This window comes from Sceloporus occidentalis, unplaced genomic scaffold (genome assembly GCF_023333645.1).
Source record: "Sceloporus occidentalis isolate IW3139 unplaced genomic scaffold, rSceOcc1.0.p SCAF_5, whole genome shotgun sequence".
NCBI lineage: Eukaryota > Metazoa > Chordata > Lepidosauria > Squamata > Phrynosomatidae > Sceloporus > Sceloporus occidentalis.
Window position 1 is genome coordinate 25,779,914 of NW_028316985.1, and position 25,163 is coordinate 25,805,076.

At 39.3% G+C, this 25,163-nt stretch overlaps 1 protein-coding gene across 2 annotated transcripts in view; it reads right to left on the reverse strand.

Annotated features, from left to right (window-relative positions):
- Positions 1 to 3,331: 3,331 nt before the first annotated feature.
- Positions 3,332 to 25,163, reverse strand: part of HIPK2 (homeodomain interacting protein kinase 2) — a 216,836-nt gene continuing 195,004 nt past the window's right edge. For both annotated transcript variants that reach the window (XM_089527934.1, XM_089527933.1), the window contains exons 12-15: positions 24,022 to 24,303; positions 19,086 to 19,333; positions 18,229 to 18,389; positions 3,332 to 16,987 (exon numbers count right to left, since the gene is read on the reverse strand). In XM_089527934.1, the coding sequence (XP_089384060.1) occupies positions 16,523 to 16,987; positions 18,229 to 18,389; positions 19,086 to 19,333; positions 24,022 to 24,303 (1,156 nt within the window). In that variant the 3' untranslated portion in view covers positions 3,332 to 16,522. The remainder of the gene's footprint in view (positions 16,988 to 18,228; positions 18,390 to 19,085; positions 19,334 to 24,021; positions 24,304 to 25,163) is intronic.

A 25,163-nucleotide genomic window follows, 5' to 3' on the forward strand; every position in this document is an offset into this window, starting at 1 on the left:
CAATGTTGGTCCTTCATACCCTCATATGGCTAATGCTTCCTCCAGCTCTTTGGCAGCAGTCATACTGGATTGCAGGATGATCAACACATCTGATCCCTAGTTCTCTTCCTCTCCTCTGACCCCTCTGTCCTCTTTGTCCCCGTCACTACTCTGGGCTTCGTTTTTAACTGCCCCAGCCTCCTTGTCTTTCAACAATTTTATCATCTGGTTCCAGCAAACTGGTGCAAACTAGCTGAAGGACACCACTGGCTATATAGATTAGAATTCTTAAGTTTTTTGCGTTTAAACTACAGTGATGGATGTGTTAAATTTAAATGATGTGCTAAATTTAAAATTGCAGTGAAACTTCATTTTTTAAAAATAGAGACCCTATACTTGGACATTTAAAAATGTAATTCAATTTAATTTTTTAAAATGTCTTAAAGCAATCTTCTTCAACCTGGCATCCTCCAGATGTGTGACAATTCGCACCTCCCCACTTATGTATGGCTATACATAACTGAGGATGACTGAAGTGCATCATGGAGTAGAGCTGGGGAAAATGATGCTTCAAGTAAGAATTTATTCCCCATTTGAATCTCATGAAATTATCAACCACTAGAAGAAGAATAAAAAGTCCCCAGAGTTTCATACGTCTCCAATTTTCATCTTAAATATGAGAATTCAACAATCCACCTGTACTTTAACATCTGACGTCCAGGGCCCTTTTCATATTTATACCACTTTAGCTGCCATGGTAGCATCCTGCAGAATCCTGAGATTTGTAGTTTAGTGAGGCAATGCTACTTTCTAACAGTGAATTCTACATACTTCCAGGAACTAGAAAGCCCATAATGCCAGAGGATGCAGCCATGGCAGTTAAAGTGGTATCAAAATGTGAAAACTCTATGTAGTGTGAAACAGGTCTAGGACTAATATCACATCACACTGTTATAGTACTATTATTTTACTTTTACCGCCATGGCTGCCTCTTGTGGCATTTTGGGCTTTGTAGTGAGGCTTAAGAGCTCTCTGGTTGAGAATTCTAAATGTCCTTCTCTAAATTGCAAATCCCAGGATTCTACAGGTAGTAGCCATAGGAGTAGAAGTGGAATAATAGCACTATGACAGTGTAGTATTTAATTTAATCCTATTTTAATATATTTTTGTATGCTTTTAATTGTACTTTTTTTTAATATTGGAAACCACCCTGAGTCCCAGTTTTGGGGAAAGGGTGGGATATAATAATAATAATAATAATAATAATAATAATAATAATAATACAGTATTGTCTCTGTTCATTTAGGAGCACAGGCTGCAGCTCTTCAAAATATGTTCTTGGTAGATCTGACCCAAAATCTTTCACTGCCTGCAGTGAAGAATAAAATGGCACCTCTGCACACCCACCCACCTTCTTTCTATGTACAAAAAGAGATCAAACTGACTGTTAAATCTCCCTTCAATGATGGTGACAGGACTTATTCTCCAACTGTATTTGAGGACAGCAGATTAGTTTAGGTAGAGGCAAAGCTGCCTCAGGCTGCAAGAAAACTAAAGAATGCTTTCACATGGAGGAGACAAGCATAATTCAAATGTGATTCAAATGTGGTAATAGTGTGATATGGGGAGGGAGATTATCACAACCCCGCACACATTTCCCGTTTGTATCCTGTGTGTAATAGTAGCAACTGCTACTGCTGTTACAAACCAAGCAACTGGGGAGACGGTTTAGTGATGGTAAAAACTGGAAGCTTTCCAGTTCAAAAATTTAGAAGACACAACATTTCCACCACTTTTGGCTATGATGCCTTCTCTGGGAGTTCTTTCACAAACTACTTCTTATGTGCCATCAAATAGATTTTGACTTATGGTTATCCTATGAATGAGACACCTCCCCAAATCCTATTATTAACAGCCTCATTCAGGTTTTGCAAACTCAGGATTATGTTTTCCTTGATTGGGTCAATCCATCTGTAATGTAGTTGCCCTCTTCTATTGCCTTCAACTTTTCCCAGATTATCTTTTCCAACAAGTCATGTTTTCTCATGCTACACCCAAAGTATGAAAACCTCCGCGTTGCAACTTCTAACAGTTTTGCTTCCCCCCTTTCCATTGAAAGAGCATGGGCCTTTTTTTAAAAGGAAGATGGAATAGAAATGTTTTAAATAGATAATCTAGAACAGTGCTATTCAAAGTGGTGCTCCATGGACCAGCACCAGTCTGTAAACTATTGGCTGCTGATTTGTGGCAAGTCCCCAGGAAAGAAACAAACACTTGTAATTTACGGACACAAATATGACACAATTCATGGCATGTTGAGGGGAAAAAATCCTGCCTACACATCAGAAAAAAATAAGAAACACTGATTTAGACTGGACCAGCAAGTCAGTGGTCAGAAGGGACTCATATACTCCCAACATACCTAGAATGATTTGGAAGAAAGTCAGTGTGTCATAGTGGTTTGAGTGTTGGGCTATGACTCTGGAGACAAGGGTTCAATTCACTTTCAGCCATGAAACCCACTGGATGATCTGGGGCCAGTCACATGCTCTTAGCCTCAAGGGAAGGCAATGGCAAACCTCTAAACAAGTCTTGCCAAGAAGACCCTGTGATAGGCTGTTTTAGGATCACCATAAGTTGGAAATGACTTGAAGACACACAAGAACAACAACTTGATTGAAAAGCACTTGTGGTGCAGTAGGTGGGGAGGATATAACAAATAAATAAATATGCTTTAGAATTCTAATGGGGGAATACAGACAGACATCCTACATCAATTTCCTGCACAGCTATTGACAATCCTAATCCAACAATCAACAGTCTAGGACATTCAGTACAATGGAAAATGAGACAATAAACGATGTCAGATGTCAGCAACAAGTGACAGACTTTGAAGGCTTCGTCTCTGCATATTTCCAGAGCTTGGAAGTTAGTCTTAAATCAAACAGCTATAATGCCAAGCTGAATCTCTTCATAACTGAGCAAATGAGAGTCCAAGAGCACCTTTTCACCACAGCTCAGTTACAGATGGCCTCAGCGTGTTATTTATAATATATTTATTCATTTAAAAAGTAATATTTTAAAGCTTTGCATTTTTCAGCTTTTTTAGAAAGGCAACAGTCAGATCAAGCAAGCTGAAAGTTGGGAAATCTGCAGCCCTCCAAATGTGGTTGAACTGAATATCCCAGCAGCCCCAGTCAGCACATCTAGTGGCGAGGAATGCTGGGAGTTACAGTTCAACATCTGGGAGGGTCACATGATTCCCCTTGCTTTAGGAGAACTGAAAAGCAAGTCTGAAGACATTTTGCCATACCCATGCCAGTTAAAAGACAAGTAGGCAATTCAGTGACTTAAAACAGTTTAATGTAATTCCAAGACAAAGTGTGATTACATTTCTACACATATACAATATGCATATGTGAGTTTACAAATTCTGATTAATAACTCGTTTCACTTCAGAGACCGAAAAAATGATCAAAAGAAACTGTGAATAACAAGCTATAACATAGTTCACCACAATGGGACCCCCTTTCTTACCCTACAGTTAGTAATATTACAATTAAAATAACTATATTCTTCTATAATGCTTTTTTCTGTTAAAATCATCTCATAATTTACAATGCTATTATTAGTTTTCAAGTCTAATATAAATTCACTCCATTTTTCTACAACGAAAATGATTATTAATTAGAAGCACACAACGTCATGATGAGAAACACAAGCAATTTTTTTTAGTAGCAAGAACTTGATTGGTTAAGAATTAGTTTTCGTGTAAAACATTCTAAAGCCAAGTAAAATATCCATTCTTATAACATACCTATAATATGAGACTAAGGAATAGGTTACATATAGTTCTACAACACGTCAGTTTCTTTTCTGCTTTTTTAAAAAAGACATTACCAGAAGGGGAAAAATAATGAAAGGAAAAATAAAAGAAACAATTAAAGGGGACAATTCACAGAAAAGGAGAAAAAGCAATACACAAGAAAATACTGTTGCACACAATAATTTTCACAACGTTTTAACATGGATTAACACTCAATACAGAACCATACAGTGAAAGAATACAACCAATCAGGGCTTTTGTGGGGTTTTTGAACTGAGATGATGTTGTGTATGGAAAACAGAATCTTTCAACAAATCACTCAGGTGAGAGGGCAGGGAGGTGTCCTTTCTTCGTGTTTTGGAAAGTATTTCAAAATTGTTGCCATCTTTTCTTCTTTCTTTTTTAAAATTTTTTTCCCTGTAGTAAGAGTTCTCCTTTCCATTTGGACCATATTGGGTTTACAGGCCAAAAAACTAAACAAACCAAAAACCAGAAACAGGTGGTGGTGGTGGTGGGGGGGGGAAGACTCTTTAGTTATGTCAAAAGGACTCAAAGATTCACAAACATCTCTCCCAGTTTGTGTTCTTTTAACGACCACAATACAGACTCTTAAATCCCAATGATACCTCCTGTCTTTCTCCCCTTTGAAATAAAGCTATTATCTTCCTCTCTTTTGGGTAAAAATTGGTTTTGGTATACAATTTGCAGGTTATACATTCCAATTTTTAAAATTATTTTTGGTACCAAAAAAGCCTCATTTTTAAAAATAATTAATTTTATTTTTCAACACTGGTGAAGCACAAGATCTGAGGAAATAATTTCTGTGCCCCAAACAGCTGTGTCTTGGAATATCCATTATTATTATTATTATTATTATTATTATTATTATTATTATTATATAATATACCGCTGTATATTTGCACAGCAAGTTCAAGAAGAAGAAAAAAACAACTTTTCAGAGGAAAAAGTAGTGTTGCGTGCAACCACTGCAACTGGAAGCATCAGAGGCGTTTCTCTTTCGGGGGCCGGAGGTGCCATAACCATGCTGATTCTGTGGGCCATGGATCTGCCATGTTAAAAAACCCTTTGTTGTGCTTTGCAGACTCCACAAGCAAGGGAAGGAAGGAAGGAAGGAAGGAAGGAAGGAAGGAAGGAAGGAAGGCTGTAGCTCTTGCAAAAGAACATGCAGATATTTCTGGGACCAGTTCTGATTTAAAAGGAAGTGGTTGCTCACAGCCAGCTAATGAAGTATGCCTAAGATCTATGGAAATCAACCTTTTCGTCTTCTTCTAAGGCCTCCAGGTCCAACCATAACAGACCTCTTTTTCTTAAGCTTTCAAAGTGGTGACAGAACCATATGCCAAGTTATCAATTTGGCAAAATGAGTTATACTGTGGGACCCATGGCTTTCAATGCTTTTACTGAAGGGGCCAGGGGACTCCCACTGAATTTAGTGGAAATACCCATTTTTAATGTGCAGGGAGTCAAAAGCCGTACATTTCTCTCTTGTAATTCACAAACTGGCACTGACCAACACATGAGATTTTGCTCAGATTGTCAATTCCATAATCAAATTCAGCTATTCAGGCTGAATTATTTTATTTTATTTGCCAGCTCCTGTAGCATTTATTGTCTCAAAATACTTCTTTGCCCAGCAGAAGATTTCCATTTATTTTCACTAGTAACTTGACTGTAGGAAAAACAACAAGAACCACCCATATAGAGACAGAACTCAAAGAGAAAGCAATAAAAAGACAATTTGAAGCCAAATAATTCACTACAATGGATCATATGTAAACAGCATCCAATACACTGTCCTTAGCTAACAGGCAAATTAAACTTCGAAGGATCTGCTCAAGTTCTTTATATTTAGTTGAGGGCTTCAAAGTGAATCTAGAGTGCTATAACACAAAACAGAGGAGACGTACACACAGGATAGCAAAATTAGTGCACAGTCTGCACCGCATCCCCAAACAATCCATAGTCTGGTTGCCTCAGGAACCAAGAGTTCAGTACTTGAAGACTTAACCATACTTCTCCTGCCTGTATTCACAAGGGGTGCTAGTGACTACTCCTGCCTTGATAGATGACCATTGCTTTAACTTCCAATTGGTCAGTATTAGGGTGTGGGATTAGACATACCAAGTGCAGCGCTTCCAAGATTTTTCAAGCTAAAAGGTCATGCAACACACACTGGTGAGAAATGATTGCCATTTTAACAACGTCATTCTAAGCACATGATTCTACATCTTCACATGATTATAGAGCTTGTGATCACACACACAATGACATATCTGTGTGAACTAGCTCTGAGTCATTCAGCTTATACAATATATCCTTTTCTCGGAATACCCTGGGTTCTCATCATATAGGTATTTCTGCTCAAATTAAGAGGGTGGGGAATCATACAATCCTATACAGGTTTACTTAGAAGTAAGCCCCAGTGTGTTCATTGGGGTTTACCCTCTGGCAAATGTGTTTAGGATTGGCACCTCAGTGAAATAGTTAGTTGGGAATTATTGTGCTTCTTGATTCATCCCCAAGAGGTTCAATTTTTCTTCTTTTTAATTAAAAATAGGTAAACTCTACGTGCTATATCTTTAACATGCATGGAGTGATTCCCCCCCCCCCCCACTTCATTTTGGAATCATTTTATCTGATCTGACTTTCTACTACTATGTTATACCTCAGAAACAGAATGTACATATTGAAGACACATTTCTACTTTTTGAATGGGCAAAATTAAAAAGGAAAATGATAGCAGTGTTGAGATTCAGACGATATCATTAAAAACAGAACATTTAGTTAGAAAGTACCAGTTTAAATGTAAACTATAAAACACCATAACTATAAAATGTAGCAAGAAATTTTTTAGTAGCCACAGTCTGTTGTTCAGTACATACTGTTTTAAAATGTGATTCATTAAATATCTTCAAGAAGGCCGAAGCACTTTTACAGTAGCTATGAACATATATACTTACATGTGCATTTCAACATCACAATTAATTAAAATACATAAAAGCGTAAATTTAATCCTTGGTTTCATCATTTTATTTTTAAAGACTCACTCAAAGCAACAATGACCAGGGTGGGCATTTATCATTATTCCGCCCATTACAAATAGCATAACATCTTTTTTTTTTTACCCCCAATTTAAACTGGCTACATGTTTTCAGGAAAAAAGGCTAAAACTAAGATGAATGCCCACATTTGAGGTAATTATTGCCATTAGGTCACAGTTTTTATAAGTATTTTAATCCTTCTTTATATATATATATAAAACAAAGTGTTATGTCAGAATTCTAGAATCCCAGGTAAGCCAACTCGAATCCAGAATCTAAATCAGGTGGATTTGCTTCCAATGGAGCCAGTGAGCTCTAGAACGTTAAAAACATCTAGAATGCAGAGAGACCACTCTTGAACCACAGCAAACAAGGAAATGGTTTTTTAAAAATGCAAAAACTTTAGTGAAGAAATGAAACATAAAAAATAAGATGAATCGGAAATGCATATATTTTCTAATAGATATTCCAGATCAAAGTATTTCAGATTTTCTCATAATATTCCTGTTTTAAAAATAAAAAAACAATCCCATCTCAATTGTTATCTGCTCCATCCCAGCACCTTAGTAAGTCCTTGGCTTTATCTGGAAAGTGAAATAAAAATTTAAATCTACCTTTGCTTTCAGCACTGTTGCCCCACCTTAGAAAAGAAGGAAAAAGAATGATAGAAGGGAGGAAGGAAGGAAGTAAAGAAGGAAGGATGTTCTTAGCTACCATTCACACACAAATATTTGGGGTGAACTGCCATGTAGTTTCCCCAACAGCTGAAGAGTTAGGAGTAGAGATGTCACAATATTTATCAGTGCAGTAAAAATATATTTGGAAAAAATGTCTTTAGTATTGCCTTTCTTGATTTGACTACATTAAGCAAACGATTAATATACAAACATCCCCCCTTATTACGCATATGTAAAGTCTGGTATAGCAGCACTGCTAAAACTGGAAGGACAATACCAACCCGTACATAAGAAACAAGAGTTTAACTGTTATTTGCTATATTCAAAAAACAACATATTGGAGGCTTCTGACAACTTGTACTAATTGCCCACTCAAAATTACATACTTGCTACATATTTGTTTCCTTCTGTTTTATGAAATATTTCTTTACATTCACTGGTATCACCTTTCTGCTTGCCTAGCTTGGCAAATCCTGCAGATACACACTTCCCCTGACAGCCTTCCAATACAAAAGCATCCCATTAGGCAATTCCCCAACACTGTCACCACCACATAAGGATGGAGAAAAAGATCTGCTGAAGCGAGCTAAATGATATAAACCCAACCTTTTAAATATCACCACCATACCCTCCAATGTTTCATGGATGAAAACCAGGGCATGTGTGGCCAAGAAACATCAGTGTGGTCACGATAGCAAAAATTATTAATGAGGAAGAACATGAAAGCTAGGAAAGGCTACAGCAGTTTGCTTTTGCCTGATCCTACTGAGAAGGACAAGATTTATCTTCCTCCTATCCCCCATGCTAAGTTAATTGAGTGCAAACTGAGTTTGCAGCAATTAAAATAAACTGGAGACAAAGGGGGGAAAGTGGGAGTAGAAGAGAGAAATTGCAAAATTTTCAAAGCAGCTGGAAAAGTGGGACGAGAGAGGATTGATTAAGACAGTTGGAGGGAATGCATCACTTTAAAAATAAAAGCAATTTGCAATGCAGTTTAGCCACCCAAAGGCAGAACATGGTGGTATATTCTGAAGGGCATATCCTGATGATTTCCCATGGTCCAGCACTATAGCAGCACCAAGAAAACTTGGACTAACAGAAAATATGCCAGCAATAACCTGGAACACAATATCCCATTTTAGAGAATATGGACTACTGTACAAATTCAGTAGGATGAGGGCTATTTTGCTCCATTGATTGATAACCTGGGTTCAAGTAAGCCTACCAGGTGCTTCTACAGCTAGGATTCCTACAAGTATGGTTAAAACAGAGTAAGAATTGGAGAAATGGTTTCAGAGAACGTAATTCTCTTTCTCTCTCACCCACAGCACAAATGCAACAGCCATTCATGCACAGAAACTCATCCCTTTGAAGCGACGCCATATTGAGGATGGAGCAAGCTTGTTTTCTGCTGCTCCAGAGAGCAGGACCTGGAACAATGGATGCAAGTTACAGGATAAGAGATTCCACCTCAACATTAGGAGGAATTTCTTGACAGTAAGGGCTGTCTGACAGTGGAACACACTCCCTCACAGTGTGGTGGGGTCTCCTTCCTTGGAGGTCTTTAAACAGAGGCTGGATGGCCATCTGTCAGGGATGCTTTGATTGAGAGTTCCTGCATGGCACGGGGTTGGACTGAATGGCCCTTGCAGTCGTTTCCAAGTCTATGATTCTATGAAACAAAATGAAAGCTGAAACAGAAAAGTGATACCACATAAGAGTGTGATATAGGAGTTGTCCTCAGAGATGGCCATAAGACTTCCTGGACGCAGGAATCCATGAGCGTATGCCCAAACTGGTCTGAAATGTCACCTATAGGGTGGGCAGTTAAACAGTATATGTTCTGTTGATGAGATAAGAGCCATCATTGGCAGAAAATAAAATGTCTCCTTCTACTCCAGATATTTTTGTCCTACAACTCCCATCTGGCCAATTGTGTGGGATTATGGGAGCTTCCGTCCAGAAACATTTGGTAAGCCCCTTGCTCTACTGAATCCATCCCCAAGGAAATAGGATTTAATCCTTAGGCACTGAAAACCAGCCTTGGTGGCCATGGAGGTGAAAAGCATTTTACTTACAGAACCTTGCACTTAAGTCTTTAGTGCTGTACTGACTCCAGAGTTTGCAAATGTGTCTTATTTCAGATTCTACATTTATAGTTCGGAATAGGAACATTTCCAAGCTCTAGTCTGACATCAGTCAGTGGAAAACTCATGGTATCACAGAAAAATAAAAGGAACTTGCAGAAGCTTGGAAGAATGGGTGGCCAAGTGAATTTCTATACTGGGGTGTGAAACTTTGGCCCTGCAAATGTTTTTAGATTGCAGGTCCCATAATCCTTCACCAGTGACTATGCTGGATATAAATGACAGTCTGAGGGCAAAAATATCTGGGGGCCACAGTTGCCCAATCTTTAATACTGTGCTGTCATTAGGGTTTATGAATCCATTTTTATTGATTTCCATTCAGAACAACAAACACACAAGCTTTTCTCTACCCTTTTTAGACATCCTTGAAATTTAAGACAACAGCAATAAATATGACTGAATACTCCCAAGCAAATTTTTAAAACACATATTTGAAGAATAAAGATAAATGTGAGAAATGGAAGGACAGAAAGGGAAAAATATTCCGTTATACAAAAAGTCATGGCATCTGACTGGATTTGTTAGTGGCCGAAACACACTCTCATTTACAAGTTTATTCATCTTGTTTTATATTTCTTTGGTTAAAGAAAAGCATGGGTTTTATTTTCCCTTCAAGTATGATAAACTGCCATTTTTTCTAGTCTCAATTCTGAGGAACAGTCCCTTGAGAATACACATAGGAAAAAGATGAGAGGCAGAATTTTCCTTGTTTTGAGCTATGATATGACAGAGAAACTCAAGGAAGAAAAAAGGCAAATGTATTAAGTCTTGGTGGGCAGATTTGCTGAAATTAGAACTGAGTATTCTAAATGATGGCATTTAGATGATATGAGTTGACGAGGAAAGAATATTCCATTATTATTTCCCTTTTTCAATAAATGGCTCTTTGATCGTACACCATCACCTGGAATCAATACCAGTAGTACAAACTGCCAGGTACCATAAAAAAAAGCCATGTCTATGCAAAAAAACTGCAGTGGTAAAAGGAAACTTTAATTTTTCACTGTGCTAATATGCTTTGATAAGCAACAGTCTCCTGTGCTTTGTATGGCACTAGTTTCCAAAGTTTCTAACACTAAACTATTCTTTCTTTAAGATCCTGCAACAAATTCTTAACCCCACCCTATGAATTCTCAGCTACTGCATTGATTTCAGTGGGAGATATGGCCCAGGTAACTGCACAGATGTTTTCTTGATGATTTACGCAAGCATATCTGTGCCACCATCAGATTGTCACTCCCTTGCACAAACTCTCACCATAGGCTCACAAAGAACTCCAGGCTATGCCAAAAGCACAGCAATATTATCACCACCCCCAATTCCAGTTGTTTACAGCAAGTTTTTTTTAAATTAAAAAACTCAATAATCTGCTGTTACTATTTGTGCTTGTATAAATTCCATTAGGTTCAGCATGTGTGACCATGAGTTGTGCAGGGACACAATGGGAAGACCAGTGGATCTGGGAGGTCCACTGGGTGAGCAATTTGTTCCTGTATTAAATGTGATCTTCTCTGTATCTCGGAATCATTGCTGTGATTTTCTAAATTCACAAGAGGCGGCAGAGGAGAAGGAGAGAAAGAAGAAGGAGAAAATCAGAAAATCATTATTTGCATTGCTTTTTCTAGAAGAAATTCACAGTTCTCAATTTGTATAGCAAATGTGAATTTCTTCTAAGAATGCTACCTCCTTATTTTACTCTTATCACTAGGAATTACAATCAGAACACAGCTTTTTTTCCATCCTGGGTGAGGTGAGGGAGTGGGTTATTGCCGATACCATCTATGCATAATGCTGCCTCCACTTCAAAGCCCTTAAGACTCCTGTTTCAATATTAGCAGTCACTCTATATACAGAAAAAAGAGGGGTGCAGGTGCACACATATAAAAATAAGAAATATATTAATAAAACATTTCAGAATGTGTAATTAAAACCAGCTCTTCATTATTTTCTTGTCACAAATACGCCAATAAATATTAATTCATCAAATACACAAAAAATGGTGCCTTTAGATGATCTGTTGGATGAAATAATGCAGAAGAGAATAAAAACTCTTTGTTTTGTAGCTAAACAGAAGGACAGGAAGGAGGTCATTTAATTAAAGACATAAATATTATTTTATACAACTAGTAAAGATAACCCTCACAAGTAAGCTGCAAGTATTAATAATTAAAAGAAAATATTAGATGCTTTTGGAAGGAGGAAATGCAGACTATTCTGGGCAGATGACTTTAATCTTGTGCAATATTAAAGGGCAAAGGAGACCATATCTTATTCTGAGTTCTTCAGATTTATGTAATCAAATTTAATTAATTTAATTTGTTTTATTTATATACTGCTATTCCAAAGATCATAGCGGTGAACAGCAACTAAGCTAATTAGCAAGTAAGCTAATTTGCCCCCAACAGTCTGGGTACTCATTTTAGCGACCTCGGAAGGATGCAAGCCTGAGTCGAGCTTGGACCCTTTTGCTGGTCTTGAACTTGCAACCTTGTGGTTTCGAGTGAATGGCTGCAGTACAGGCATTTAACCACTGCGCCACCAGGGCTCCATAAAACTCTGGTCACTGAGCCATGAACCCTAGTTAGGACTGGATGGCCCTTGTGGTCTCTTCCAACTCTATCATTCCATGATTCTAGTTTCATAATGTCATTTCTTTTTGTTGACAAGACATCTTTCCCTTACATACTATTTTTAGAAGTAAGAAACTTAACTAAAATGTTTACATCATGAGATTATTACAGTGCTGTGAAGGCCTTAGCCCTATAATAAAATGTGCTTCAGGCATATCAAGTTATTTTGATACTACAACAATTAATCAAGGCATTAGCTCCTCCAACCTGGGATCAATCTCTGCATCTTCCTTGAATCCAGTTATGAAGCTTGTGGTTGTTTGGCTTGTGTCACTTCCAAAAATATAAAGATACCAAGTGAAGGTATCCCAAAATTGTAAAGTTAGCCATTGTACATGGCACCATTCGGACCTAAACAAGAAGCTACCACCGAAATAATTTCCTGCTAGGTGAACAAGCCATGGGAAGCCTTCGGTTCACTATGATCCTCTTTGGTGTACCTGAGGAGAAAGGAAGAATCTCTTCCTTTTAAATTAACCATAGGACCTGGTCAAACTATGATTAGTAAGAACATGTCTGGGTCTAAATTCATGTTTTCAACCTGGTTTGAACACTTCCCCACAGTTTGAAAACCTCCCCCAATTTAAGCACCACGGGAAACTATTGTGAGTTTAACACAGAAAGTGCACAGAAATATAAGAAGTTGCCTTATGCTGAGTGAAACATGGTACATCTAACCCAGTTTTGTCAACTCTGACTGGCACCAGCAATTCCGGGTTTCTAACAGGATTCTCTCTTAGCCTTACCTGGACATCCTTAAGATTCTTTGGTGGTTTTCCATCCAAGTTATAATCAAATCCAGTCCTGCTCAGGCCCATTAATTGTGGTATGGCAGCCAGCTATGTGAATGCTTCTGAGATCCTCCTCAAAATAAGGAAGAAACCTGAAACTCACTCCTGCTCATCCACAGAGTTGGAAGCCATAGTTTCCTATGACATCTGAATGGGGCCTGTTTTGGTTCTGCTTTCTGTGACCTACGCATGTTTCACAACCAGAATATCTCTCATCTCCCCTTTTCCTGCAAAACCTTGATGTGAGCTAGCATTCTGATGCCAAGCTGGGGGTAGAGGTGTGGATTACACAATTAACAATCAATATTAAGAGAAAAACAACAATGACATCAACAATTACAACACAAAGATGCAGGAATGCATGTGCAATTAAAACAAAGAGTAAATATAACACATTAACATTAATAATAATACAATAACACCAACAAAATAATATCCTTCCTTTCAATGACATGAGCAGCTTCCATTCTAGATGAATTTGGAAAGGGCAGGAATGCCATATATTACAATGAGAAGTGGGGGGAGGTGCTTCATTAATGGGGTTAAACTGGAAGGGTTTTTATTCAGAATAAGAAAACATAATGTGGATGAACCAATGAAAAGACCAGCCTGCTATTTATATGACAATGCCTGGGGGAGAAAGGGAGAGAAATGGGGGAAAAACTGAAAATGAAACCTAGCTCGAAAATGGTAAAAACAGAGGGTTTCTTCGAGGGTTTGCTATAGGAGAAAACAAAATAAGAATGTCCAACAAAGAACTCTTGCTAAGAGCCATTCCTTCCTTCAGGTTGAACCATGTGCACCCACTTCCAGATATTACAACTGCGGTTGTCTTTCTTGCCAACATACATCTTGAGAACCCCTTTTCCCATAAACATCCCAGGGATCCCTCCTCCTTCTCTCAGCTACTTGACCTGCCATATCCCAACTTCTTACCATATTGCCTAAACACTTCTTTTCTGAAGTAACAAATACAGCTGTACTTATACAGGCAAACATCCCATCTTATCACAGGTCTCAGGCCACCAATACAAATATATCTCCAGTGTGGATGTGGGTACAGCAGAACCGCCCACTTGCACTGGTGTAGCGGTAAGATTTTCCTCTTTTCCATTACACACTATTTTTCATTTTATAACAGCTTCTCTTTGGAAACTTACTTTTTTGGAGCTGAGGATACAGAGCCCAACTAGCAAATCTGAACAATGATTAAAAAAACAAACAAAACAAACCATAGTAATTTTAATCATGATAGCTCTAGTCATGGGGTCTCCAAGTTAGATCTGACTCCAGGATTTCACAGACAATCGAGCTGCAGAATACACTACTTAGCAGTGATTCAACTCTTACTTGTTGGCAACTGGACTCAGATCTCCTGTAAAGCTAGGACAGCATAACCAGTGGCAGTGACTGGGCCGTAATATAGCTGTCTCACCTGCTCAGGTGCCAGTGCAATTTTTTCTTCAGGAAAGAAAGAAAAACTACTTAAGCCAACCTGAGTCTCATGCTCTAGAAGTACTCCTCTCATTCTCAAATTTATTTTCCTGATGAAAGCATTCAAGTGAAAATATAGGGAATCCTTCCCAAGTAATCAATTCCCCCCAAACCCACAGTTCAGACATCACAATTTAACATGAGGTACTATGTATTTCTGATCCAAAGCAAGCCTGGGAGCCTTCTCTTTGCCCCCATTCTCTCTCTCTATATATATATATTTAGTAAGAACAGTAAATGGCAAAGAATAATGGGTAAAACTGAGCATCCTGATAGGAAATCAGTCAAGATCCCATCAACAAAATTGGAAAGCTGCTTTAGGGCCTATGAACCACCCCAATCGTTTCAGTTCCCATAAAACCTTCCTAGGCCCACCTATTTTTACATTCTAGCCAAATTCTCATAGGCTCTGTCTCGCTCTACCCTTGCAACTTACCCAAGAAAGACAATACAAAAATATAAAATAAAATTAAAATGTCTGGAAGAAGGAAAGCAACAACAAAGAACACTAAAAGAAGGAAAAGAGCTGAAATTTAAATTCCAACCAGCCTCAATTAGTTTCTAGGAGTACCAGTGGAAGTAAACCCTTAAAACCGCAACTGTAGTTTGGTAAGGCACTACAAGGGAATGATGTAAAACTAAGACTGTGACAGTTTGTAATGGCTGTGCTGAGGACCACACCACAAGAGAAGGCAGCATCAGCGCGCACATGCGCACACACACTCACACACACATATATACCTGGACAATCACATTTGTTACATGCCTATGTTATATCACTTTTTTGTGCAATCACATTGAGGAATAGTCTATTGGTATCATTGGAGTTTAACACAAAGTAGAAAAAAGGGTGCATGTATGGTATAGTGCTACATTCTACCAAGGACCAGCTAGAACACCTACTCTTACTCTAACAGCCCAATCCTAACCATTTTGAGATTATGTGCCTGCTCACAATGGTGCATGTCACCATAACATGAGCATAACGTGATGGTTTGTGATGCAGCAGTGGAGCAGGAAATGTTAGGACTGGGCTGCAAATGGCAAGGGGTTTCCAAAGAGAAAGAAAGAAAGTAAAGTATTTCCGAGTAAAGAAGATCAGATTATATTGTACATTATTAAAGACTTTTAAGAATAACATTTCTCAGGGATTTATCCAGGGTGTTCAGAGTAAAGACAAATATCCCCTCGACCTGGATTTCACCACATAGTTATTTTCTGCTTAGAATGTCGGTTTTTTTCCCAACTGCTAAGCCTGAGATTGAGGGAGCTGGAGTAATCCAAAACATCCCCTCATTATTTGCTTTTTTTTAACTTCTCTTCCCAACAGAAAATATATCACACTTTTAAATTGTTTTTTTGTATTTTAGGTTACAGTGACCAGTGCAATGACAAAGCAATAACCTTTTTGAAAAACTGGATAAATCCCTAATTTTATATCCTTCTTGGCTTAATTTAACAAAAAATATATATATCCAAACACCTATGAAACTGTGTACTAGGAGGTCTGAACAGCAAATTCCTAAATGTAGTCTCCTGGAATCAGATGAAAATAATTTGTAAAAGTCTATTGGTGAATTTATCCAAAAACAGGACCAGACAATGATGGTCCGTCTGCTTCCCCCACCATGTGGCTTGGTGCAGAGTGTTTTTTGTGTGTGTATATGTGTTATTGTTTTTCATTCTTTTTATCTTTTTTTCTTTTCATTATTTTTTTTAAATAAAAAGTATAGTACTGGGATCAACTTTGTCTCTCCTTTCCTCTTACATTTTCCTCAAAGTTATTTGTTCAAGTTTTGTTTGAGCCTTCCAATGCATTGTTCATTTGCCTGGTACGTCCTTCAGTATAAAAGCAGCCACATTTCCCCTCAGTGCGCGATGTGTCTTTTTGATTGGTTGTTTCCTCATTCCAGTGTTTAGATATAAGGATACTGGTTGACCTTGGTAGGGCTCAGGGGATATCCAGTGTAGACTGAGGCTGGAGATGCACTGATATAGGTCTGATGGGCAAACTGAGCCTGGTATTGACTTGGGTGGATTGTGGGTGATGGAAGGACACGAGGGCCCATGCTGACAGGAACTTGGTGGACAATGCTGGCTGGGTAAGTAGTGTGCTGTACAGTGTGACGAGCCGAACCTTGAGAAGCCACCAAATGGGCCACGGTGCCTGTGGAGCCCAGAGCTGCAGGTGCAGTGTAAGTGTACAGGTGAGGTTGAGTGGGAAGATGAGCAGCAGCAGCAGCAGCCAAGTGTGGGTGGACCGTGCCGTGGCTGGGACTGTTGTGTGGGAAGGAATATGGCGCCTGAGCAATTGTTGGAGTGATATAGGCTTGTTGTCGCCGATGACTCCCTGTGCGATCTGTCGTGATGTGCTGCTGGGCCTGTTGGGAGGAAACATCAGTGAAACTATCGTGAGAGTTTGTTTCTACCCTGTGTCCCCTTTGAGATAGATAGATAGATAGATAGATAGATAGATAGATAGATAGATAGATGATAGAGTTAGCATTCAACTTTTCTTCCAAAAGGGGATGCAAGACAACTCACAACCAAGATTAAAACAATACAGAGCTAAAAACATTTGTGACAGTAAAAATAAAACAGAACAAAACAAAAGTAGTTTTAAAAACAATGGAATAAATTACTCTACTAAAAACAGCAATACAGAAATACAAAAGCAAAGCAAACCCCACCCCACATTAAAACAAGCAGCAGCCAGTTAATAATCAAAATAAAATAATCTAAATAAAAATGTCTCTGCCTGAAGGCAGAAAGGGAGCGGATGTGAGGCCTGCCTAGCATCCCTTGGCAGGGAGTGTCATGGCCAGCCAAGAGCAGGTCTCGGAGGATGGGGCTCCTCCAGAGCAAGAGGTAATTGAGGCCAGAAGCCAGCCCTGATCTCTCAGCCCCAGAGGAGGAGGCTCAGCCAGGTCCTAGTGCTGGTGGGATTCCTCTGGTGGTATAGCTGCCTAGTGGTGACTCTGGGGAGGAACCAGGCTTTAAGGTGCCCTCCTATAGACAACGCAGGGCTGAAAGTGCTGGCAGCCGCAGATCCCAGAGAATTGCTGAGAAGCAATTAGCAAATCAGCCTCAGGTGGCAAGGGGACGAGTTTCTCTTACTTACTGAGCAGAGAGACACCAACTCAGTGCCAGAGTTTATTGCATGATCCTTTGGTGTGACTGCTGCCTGCACTGGCTCCCTGTATCTTGACTCCTTGTTGCCTTGGCTCTTGACTTTGGATTGGACTGGACTATTGCTACCTTCTGGCTGACCTGACCCTGGACTGGACTGACTATTGAGGCCTCTGTTATCCTGACTTCGGCTTGGCTTTCGGTTTGCTTCCTCTCTTTCTCCCTGCAAGGTTTGTGGACTACTTCCAGCTCCATAGTTAATTGCCTTCCTTATTGGCATGTGTCTGTGTGTGCTGGCCGCAGTCCAGGACAGGGAGTTTCACAGTCTAGGACCAACTACTGAGAAGGCTCTCTCATATGCCCTCTCTAAATATGTCTGTGACAGCAGCTGGACTGAGAGAAAGCCTTTCCCAAAGGACCGCAAAACTCTGATACACTCTTGTAGAGAGATTCATAGAGAGAGATTCGTATAGAGCCATCCCATTTTGCTTACCTGGCTGAGATTAAGAGGCTGCTGCTGCTGGAAATGTGGTCCTGGCCGCTGCTGCCTGTAGGTGATGGCTCCAGACGAGCTCCCTGAAGAGTGACCACTGGTGGAGGTCACAATGCTGGAGGACTTCGACTTGTAGGAGGATGAGTGGTGACTGGTGGTGACTATTATGAGGCAAAAGGAAATAGATTTATGATGTCATTCATATCTGGAAGTCATCAGAGGCTTTCAGGGTTTCTCTTTATTGCCATTCATAGGCTGGGATCCCACTACTGAGCAAGGGAACTCTTTTCCCCAAAGCCTGGAGGAAAATACATTCAGCAATTTTTGACCCAAGATTTATATCCCACTATTCAACTGGAGTGGTATAGAATGGCTCAGCAATTTCTGAAGTTGCGGTTCTCAGTGACACCCCCACTAATAAATAAATAAATAAGACCTAAAGAATACCCAGAAGCCAAAATGCACTGAGCTTTTCAACAAATAAACAAACCATCTTTTGAACATCTTAAGATGAACCTCTTATTTCTCTTATAAATGCTGTAAGCCACTCTGGCTGAGAAAAGGGGTATATACCTGCTTAATAATGAGCAACAATAATTCTTTAGAACATGATATCTAGTTGGCATTCTAATGTCTGATACTTTGTGACTGTTACAGTGCCTGTGGCTAAGCCTGGTAAACTGTGAAGGAAAGATGGGAGAATGTCCAAACAAATCCTGCAAAACTGATTGGTCAGCAAACACTGAAATATTTTTGTATAACATGAATGAAACAGAAGCCAAGCAAGGGAATAAATAGGGTGCAAGGTATCTTTTGGGCACAACCACATATTTTACTGACAAATGTAGCAAACTTACCAGGTACCAAGCTGTCACATTCTACTAACACCTCGCTGGCCTGGGTTTTCAATGGTGGTACAATAATCGTCCGGGGATTGCCATTGCAATGTGTTTCCGGTACTCCCTTGGCATCATAGGTGTTTCCATTATTATTTCCTCCTCTGTGCTGCACTGCATAGGGGCTGTTGTTGCCAGAAGAATCAGAGTAGGGGGAATCATGCACAGTTACACAGCTGATGACGTTTTTTCTTTGCTTAGACACTGGGCTGGAAAACAAAACCAATCCCTACCATAAAGCTTCCATACATGTCAGTGTGGAAACGCACTCTCAGGCTGTTCTTTCAATGACAATAAGTATATCACAGTACCCTCCCCCAAATATATCTGAACCTCTATCAGGAGACCCACAACACTGTTGTTAATGACTTGATGGCACACAACAACAAATACAAAATGCAGGCTTGCAAAACTTGTGATGTATCAAGCCAAATGCTACTTGTCCAGTTGTCATATGACAGCCCTTTTGAGTCCCAATCAGACAATGGAAAAAAGCAGACAAGAACAATCCAACAACAGTAGCTTTACCAAGTCTTTAGCAGGCCTATAAAGTCAGTGGGTTATGTTTAGTTTGGTGACTACCAGGCTTTAAAAATACTATTCTTTTTAAGGACTAAAATTCTGCTGTTCTGGCTGGAGGATTCAAGTAGCTTTAATCCAGCCTGCCACCCCACCCCACCCCCCCAAATCAAACAGGTCCAGATTAAATCCCTTCCAGGTTTTTAAGAGAAGCAATGGTCTTACAAACAACGTAAGAAGCCATCATGAAGATACTGTCACAAAAGCAAGCCAAGAATCATGCTGGGTCTACCCAAAAGGTCTACGTAGTCCAGGAGTACAGTCACACAGTGGCCAACCTGGTGATTACAGAAAGCTTACAAGCAGGACAACAACACTCTTTTAAAGGTTTTTAAAGGCACACTGTCTCTGGCCTTGGAGGTAATATAGAACCACTGTGTCTAGCATCCATTGGTAAACTTATCCTTCATGCATTTAACATTCAATTGTTGTTGTTGCATGCCTTCAAATCATTTACAACTTATGACAAGGACCCTAAGGCAAATCTATCACAAGGTTTTCTTGGCAAGATTTCTTCAGAGGAGGTTTGCCATTGCCTTTCGCTGAGGCATGTGATTTGCCCAAAGTCACCCAGTGAGTTTCATGGTCAAGCTGGGAATCGAACCCTAGCCTCCAGAGTCTTAGTCCAACACTCAAACCACTATGCCACACTGGCTCCCCAATCTTCATTTAAGGTCATCCAAACTGGTGCTCATCACTATGCAAACTGAAAGTGAATTTCATAGTTTTTCCTTATGTGAAGACCTACTCCCTCACCATCACCATGCAAAATTACCTTACACCAGTAATTTTCCCCAGTTGGCAAACAATACCATGGTGTGTATAACATCACAAATATAGCAATGACATAAGAGCTATCACCTTTCCTACTGAGCTGTTATAATTCAATTTGTTAGAATCATAGAATCATAGAGTTGGAAGAGACCTCAAGGGCCATCCAGTCCAACCCTCTGCCATGCAGGAATACAATGAAAGCACAAATGGTCATCCATATATAAAATTATATGTAAAATCCAAAATGATCACAGATCTCTTTAGATTCCACTCTTGGTGGAAAGTGGAATGAGGGGGAAACTATTCAAGTGATCTAGTGAAAACAAAGTAAACAACCCAAATTAAACTGTTAGTTCTTACAAGAGTAGTTCTATAGGATTTACACATAATTCATCTGTTGATTCATTGGGTCTACTTTCATGGCAACTAGCAATTGGATTTAGGCCTTTGTATGTATTCTTTTAAAAAGCTCGAAGCTGGAATGTGACTACTCAGTTATGTGGGCAAAAATTTAACTGTGCATTTTGCTATTTTATTTTATTGAAATTCAACCAATATAAAAAAAAGTAGTAAATTCACTTGTAATAATTGTCTCCATTAGGTGGCAGTCTTTTATTACATTTTACACCTAAAGGCACCTAGGTTTTTTATTAAATGGAAGTTAAGAGTTCTCAGCTGTTTCTTATATTATTGAAAAACGTATTATTTTAAAAGGTCTATTGAGTTTAAAACTGTTACATAAAATCCATACATTAAAATGGATTAAAATAAGATCAGCATCTTTCAGCCTAGGTCTATGTATGTACTCAAAAGTAAGTTCAATTGACTTCAACCAGCTTAAAAGCAAACAAAATACCTTCAGTCCTATATATGCTTACCTGGGACAAAGCCATTGAAAACAATAATAATCACTTCTACATACATCTGTCAATGTATCCCCCCCCCCCTCCTCGATATCTGGAAATGCCTGATATGTTTCATACATTGAATTTCAAAGATTTTTTTTTAACAGATCTTCATTCTGTTTTTTTATGGAAGTGTCCTATTAAGTTCACCTCCCAATAACTGTAACACTAGGACTGCATCTCAAGATATGTGGCTGAATTATATTTTAATGTATGTTGGCTTGTCATATTTTTAAATGTTAACATTAAATTATAGTGTTAATAGAATGATAAATTCTGATATTACAGTTTGCATTTTACATGTAATATCATTATGATTTACCATGTATTTGCAGCTCCCCACCCTACCACCTTGGGTGGACTCAGTCTAGAAACACAAATATTTAAACTGATTGAAGCTACAGTTTTTCTGTACATCTTCATTTTATTTCAATAGCAGAAAATATTTCTATATGGTATGACATTTATCTGCCCCTTATTTATACCCCCCCCCAAATGATGATATGGAACAAATATAGCCATATCCATCTCATCAATATGCCCCCCCCCCATATTTTTCCACCTGTTGGGGCTTGTACAAATCAAGACTTAAGGGCCTGATCTGGATCCAATCTGAAGACATTGTGCAGATACAATGGAAATTAATGCAGTAACTGTGGATCATTTGTGAAATAAAAAAAGGATCTGTGTTATCCATAACGGTTACAGCATAAGCTTGATTTAACCACCACTCAACACTCTATATTGCCTCAGTACACAATATCCAGTCTGAGAAGCAGAGCCTTTAAAATGCTAATTAACCAAATGTTTACTGAATATAAGCACTAGGCAAGCGATGTATAGGACAGAGCTTCAGTACCTTCCATAGTTGTGTAGAAGAGGAATTTCAGCAGGGTACTGCGAGCCAATTTCCTCCCCTGACCCTCCCACAGCTGCATATCCTGTCAACACTATGCCAAAATATCTCCATTTTCATCGGTATCCTTCCCAAAATGGTGACCAGAAATGAAGACGAATTTCTTCTAGTTACCATTTTGGGCAGGAAATGGATGGAAATGAGGATACAGATGCCTTGCCCTCCCATCCATGGGTGTTAAGTTCACAGCCTGCGTGGACAACCCTCCTTCTCACCAAAAAAAGGAGAGGAGTGGCAATTTAACTTTTAAATAGGTTGCTGATCTCCCTGCACTGTGTAGCATTATTTTTCTAAACCACAAGTGGATTTCCAGCTACCTCTGAGGGTTTTTTTGTTTTGTTTTGTTTTCTGGCAGCCTCTGCAACCTCCAGAGGGTTCTAGTAGCACAAAATTGCCCCCAATCCAAACCCAGTGCACTTGCCCACCCCAGGTTGTGTAAGAGTAGTACTCTAATCAGATTTGCAAAAGTGGGTGCACAGTAGGTGAATGCAATTAGTTGTGTAATGATGCATTCCAATAAAACTCCAGTGCAGAATAGTGATGCTGGTTGTGAATGTATGTTATGCATGCACCTGCAAAATAGGATCTTGCCCAAAGAGAGAAAGACTTGAATCTCTATTTCTTCCCTTTTCTTCCCCGCTATGTGCCACAGTTACTATCACATTCACATATTTCTCACAGGGAGACCAGGATAATAACTAGGTTGCCACTTGAAGACTGTCCCAAGAAAGCAAGGTTCTGACCAAAACCTGACATGTAGAGACAGCCCCTGGTGATGTTATTAAGCATTATACATTAAGTACTGACTACAGCTGCTCACAGCTTGTCATTCAAACACACACAAAAATAACATGTTTTCCAGTTTGGAAATTAAAACAGAAATCTTAGCTAAAGGGGCTGTTCCAAGGTCACTTGTTTAAGGAGAGGAGAAAAGCAACATTTAATTAGGCTACTTGCTTCTAGAAGGGCCAGTGTGGTGTAGTGTTATGAGTGTTATACACTGGGAGACCAGGTTTCGAATCCATATCAGCATGGAAACCCACTGGGTGTCCTTGAGCTAGTCACAGTCTCTCAGCCTCAGAAGATGGCAATGGCAATCCCTCTCTGAAGAAACTTGGCAAGAAAACCCTGTGATAGGTTTGTCTTAGGGTCACCATAGGTTAGAGACAACTTGAAGGCACAACAACAACAACAACAAACATGCTTCTAGACAGATTTCAGAAACAGAGCAGAGTAAAGGGTAAGCCCTGGTGCCACAGTGACTGGAAAGGAAATAATAATAATAAATAAAACTTTTATTTATATACCGCCCTTCCATCAATCAGGGCGGTGAACAACATAATGAAAACAATACATACATAAAAACAAGTTAAAAACAATATAAAAACTAGGTAAATACCCAGACTCCCCTGGAAGTCTTTGCAAGTTGCAGCAACAAAAGAATTCATCGTTGCAAATTGTATTAAACAGTTGCTCTACTAGGTGAGTTGGACATTTGCACAGAGTCCTTTCCTCTTGCCTGGAGCTGAGCCAGGGAGAACTGAAAAACTGCATTCTTATCTCCTACATGGAGATGACTGAGATCTGGCAACCCTAACAGCAACCAAGAGCGACTTGATGATGCACTGACAGATGAACCAGTATTCCAAACCCAACCTTTGCAGAGAGAACCCACGCCCATGGGCTCTCATGAACACCACAAAATTAGTGTTTGCCTGCTTACCTGGTGGGTGCGTGCTTCTGCTCCTCCTCCTCATCTGTATCACTGCTGATAGTGATAACACTGACTGCAGGGCTGGGTGTGTCAGGAATAACTATCGTCTGTCGTTGCCGCTCCCTTGTTGTACTGGAAGCTCCATCGCCCCACCCGCATGTGACAGAGGTGCTGCAGGCAGGGCTGTTATGCACCATGGCACAGCGAGGTGGGGTGTTTTCCTTCACTCGCTTAGACCGCTGCGGAGAGCTGATCGTCTGAGAGGAGGACACCTCATAGTTGGACACATTTCTGAAAAGAATTAGGAAGAGGCTAAATGCCTATGATCTCAGTAGTACAATATTATTTCCCCACCCAATTATTAGTCTCTGAGCCTTATAGCACAATAAAAGAAAGCAGAAACAGAGCCAGACAGTAGCACTTTTCTCCATGCTTTATTATTATTATTGTTAAAACACTATAAAACATGCAAAATACAAGTTTAAAAACACAATATCACATAATGTAGTGTTTCAGTTCTCTTCCAATGGGAAACATTTATAAAAGCGTATTTTTTGTTAAATGGACTTTTCTAGCTAGACAAAAGACACGCTGTTATAACCGTCTTGCCTGGAGCTGAGCCAGGGAGAACTGAAGTGCTACAACATCAAGCAGTAAGGCATGGAGAAAGGTGCTACTCTCTAGCTCCGTTTCCACTTTCTTTTTTCATGTAATAAGGCACTCTGCTTTCTGGATTCTTTAAGTGCCCTGGAAGGGGGTTCTTGTGGAACTCTGAAGGAAGCCTAGTTATGTCAAGGAGGGATTAATCCCAAGTAACTGAGCTCAGGATTGCAGCTTTATAGCCTTTAGGGAGGCACCTACACATTTCAGTTATCAGCAGCTGACTTCAGCATTTATGCTAGCGTTAAGTAGTGCAAACTACATTGAACTGAAAATTTAGATGTTACAAAAGTATTTTAAAAAATTATTTATTGCATTAATATGCTATTTCCCCCCTCCCCAGTGCGGTAGCCATGGCAGTTAACAACAATAAAACCAAACCAACCAAAACATACTAAAATTAAAACATAATCTAAAAATTGTCATTTTAAAAACCATAAATTAAACAATATAAAATAATTTTAAAATAATTTATAAACATACACAAGTGA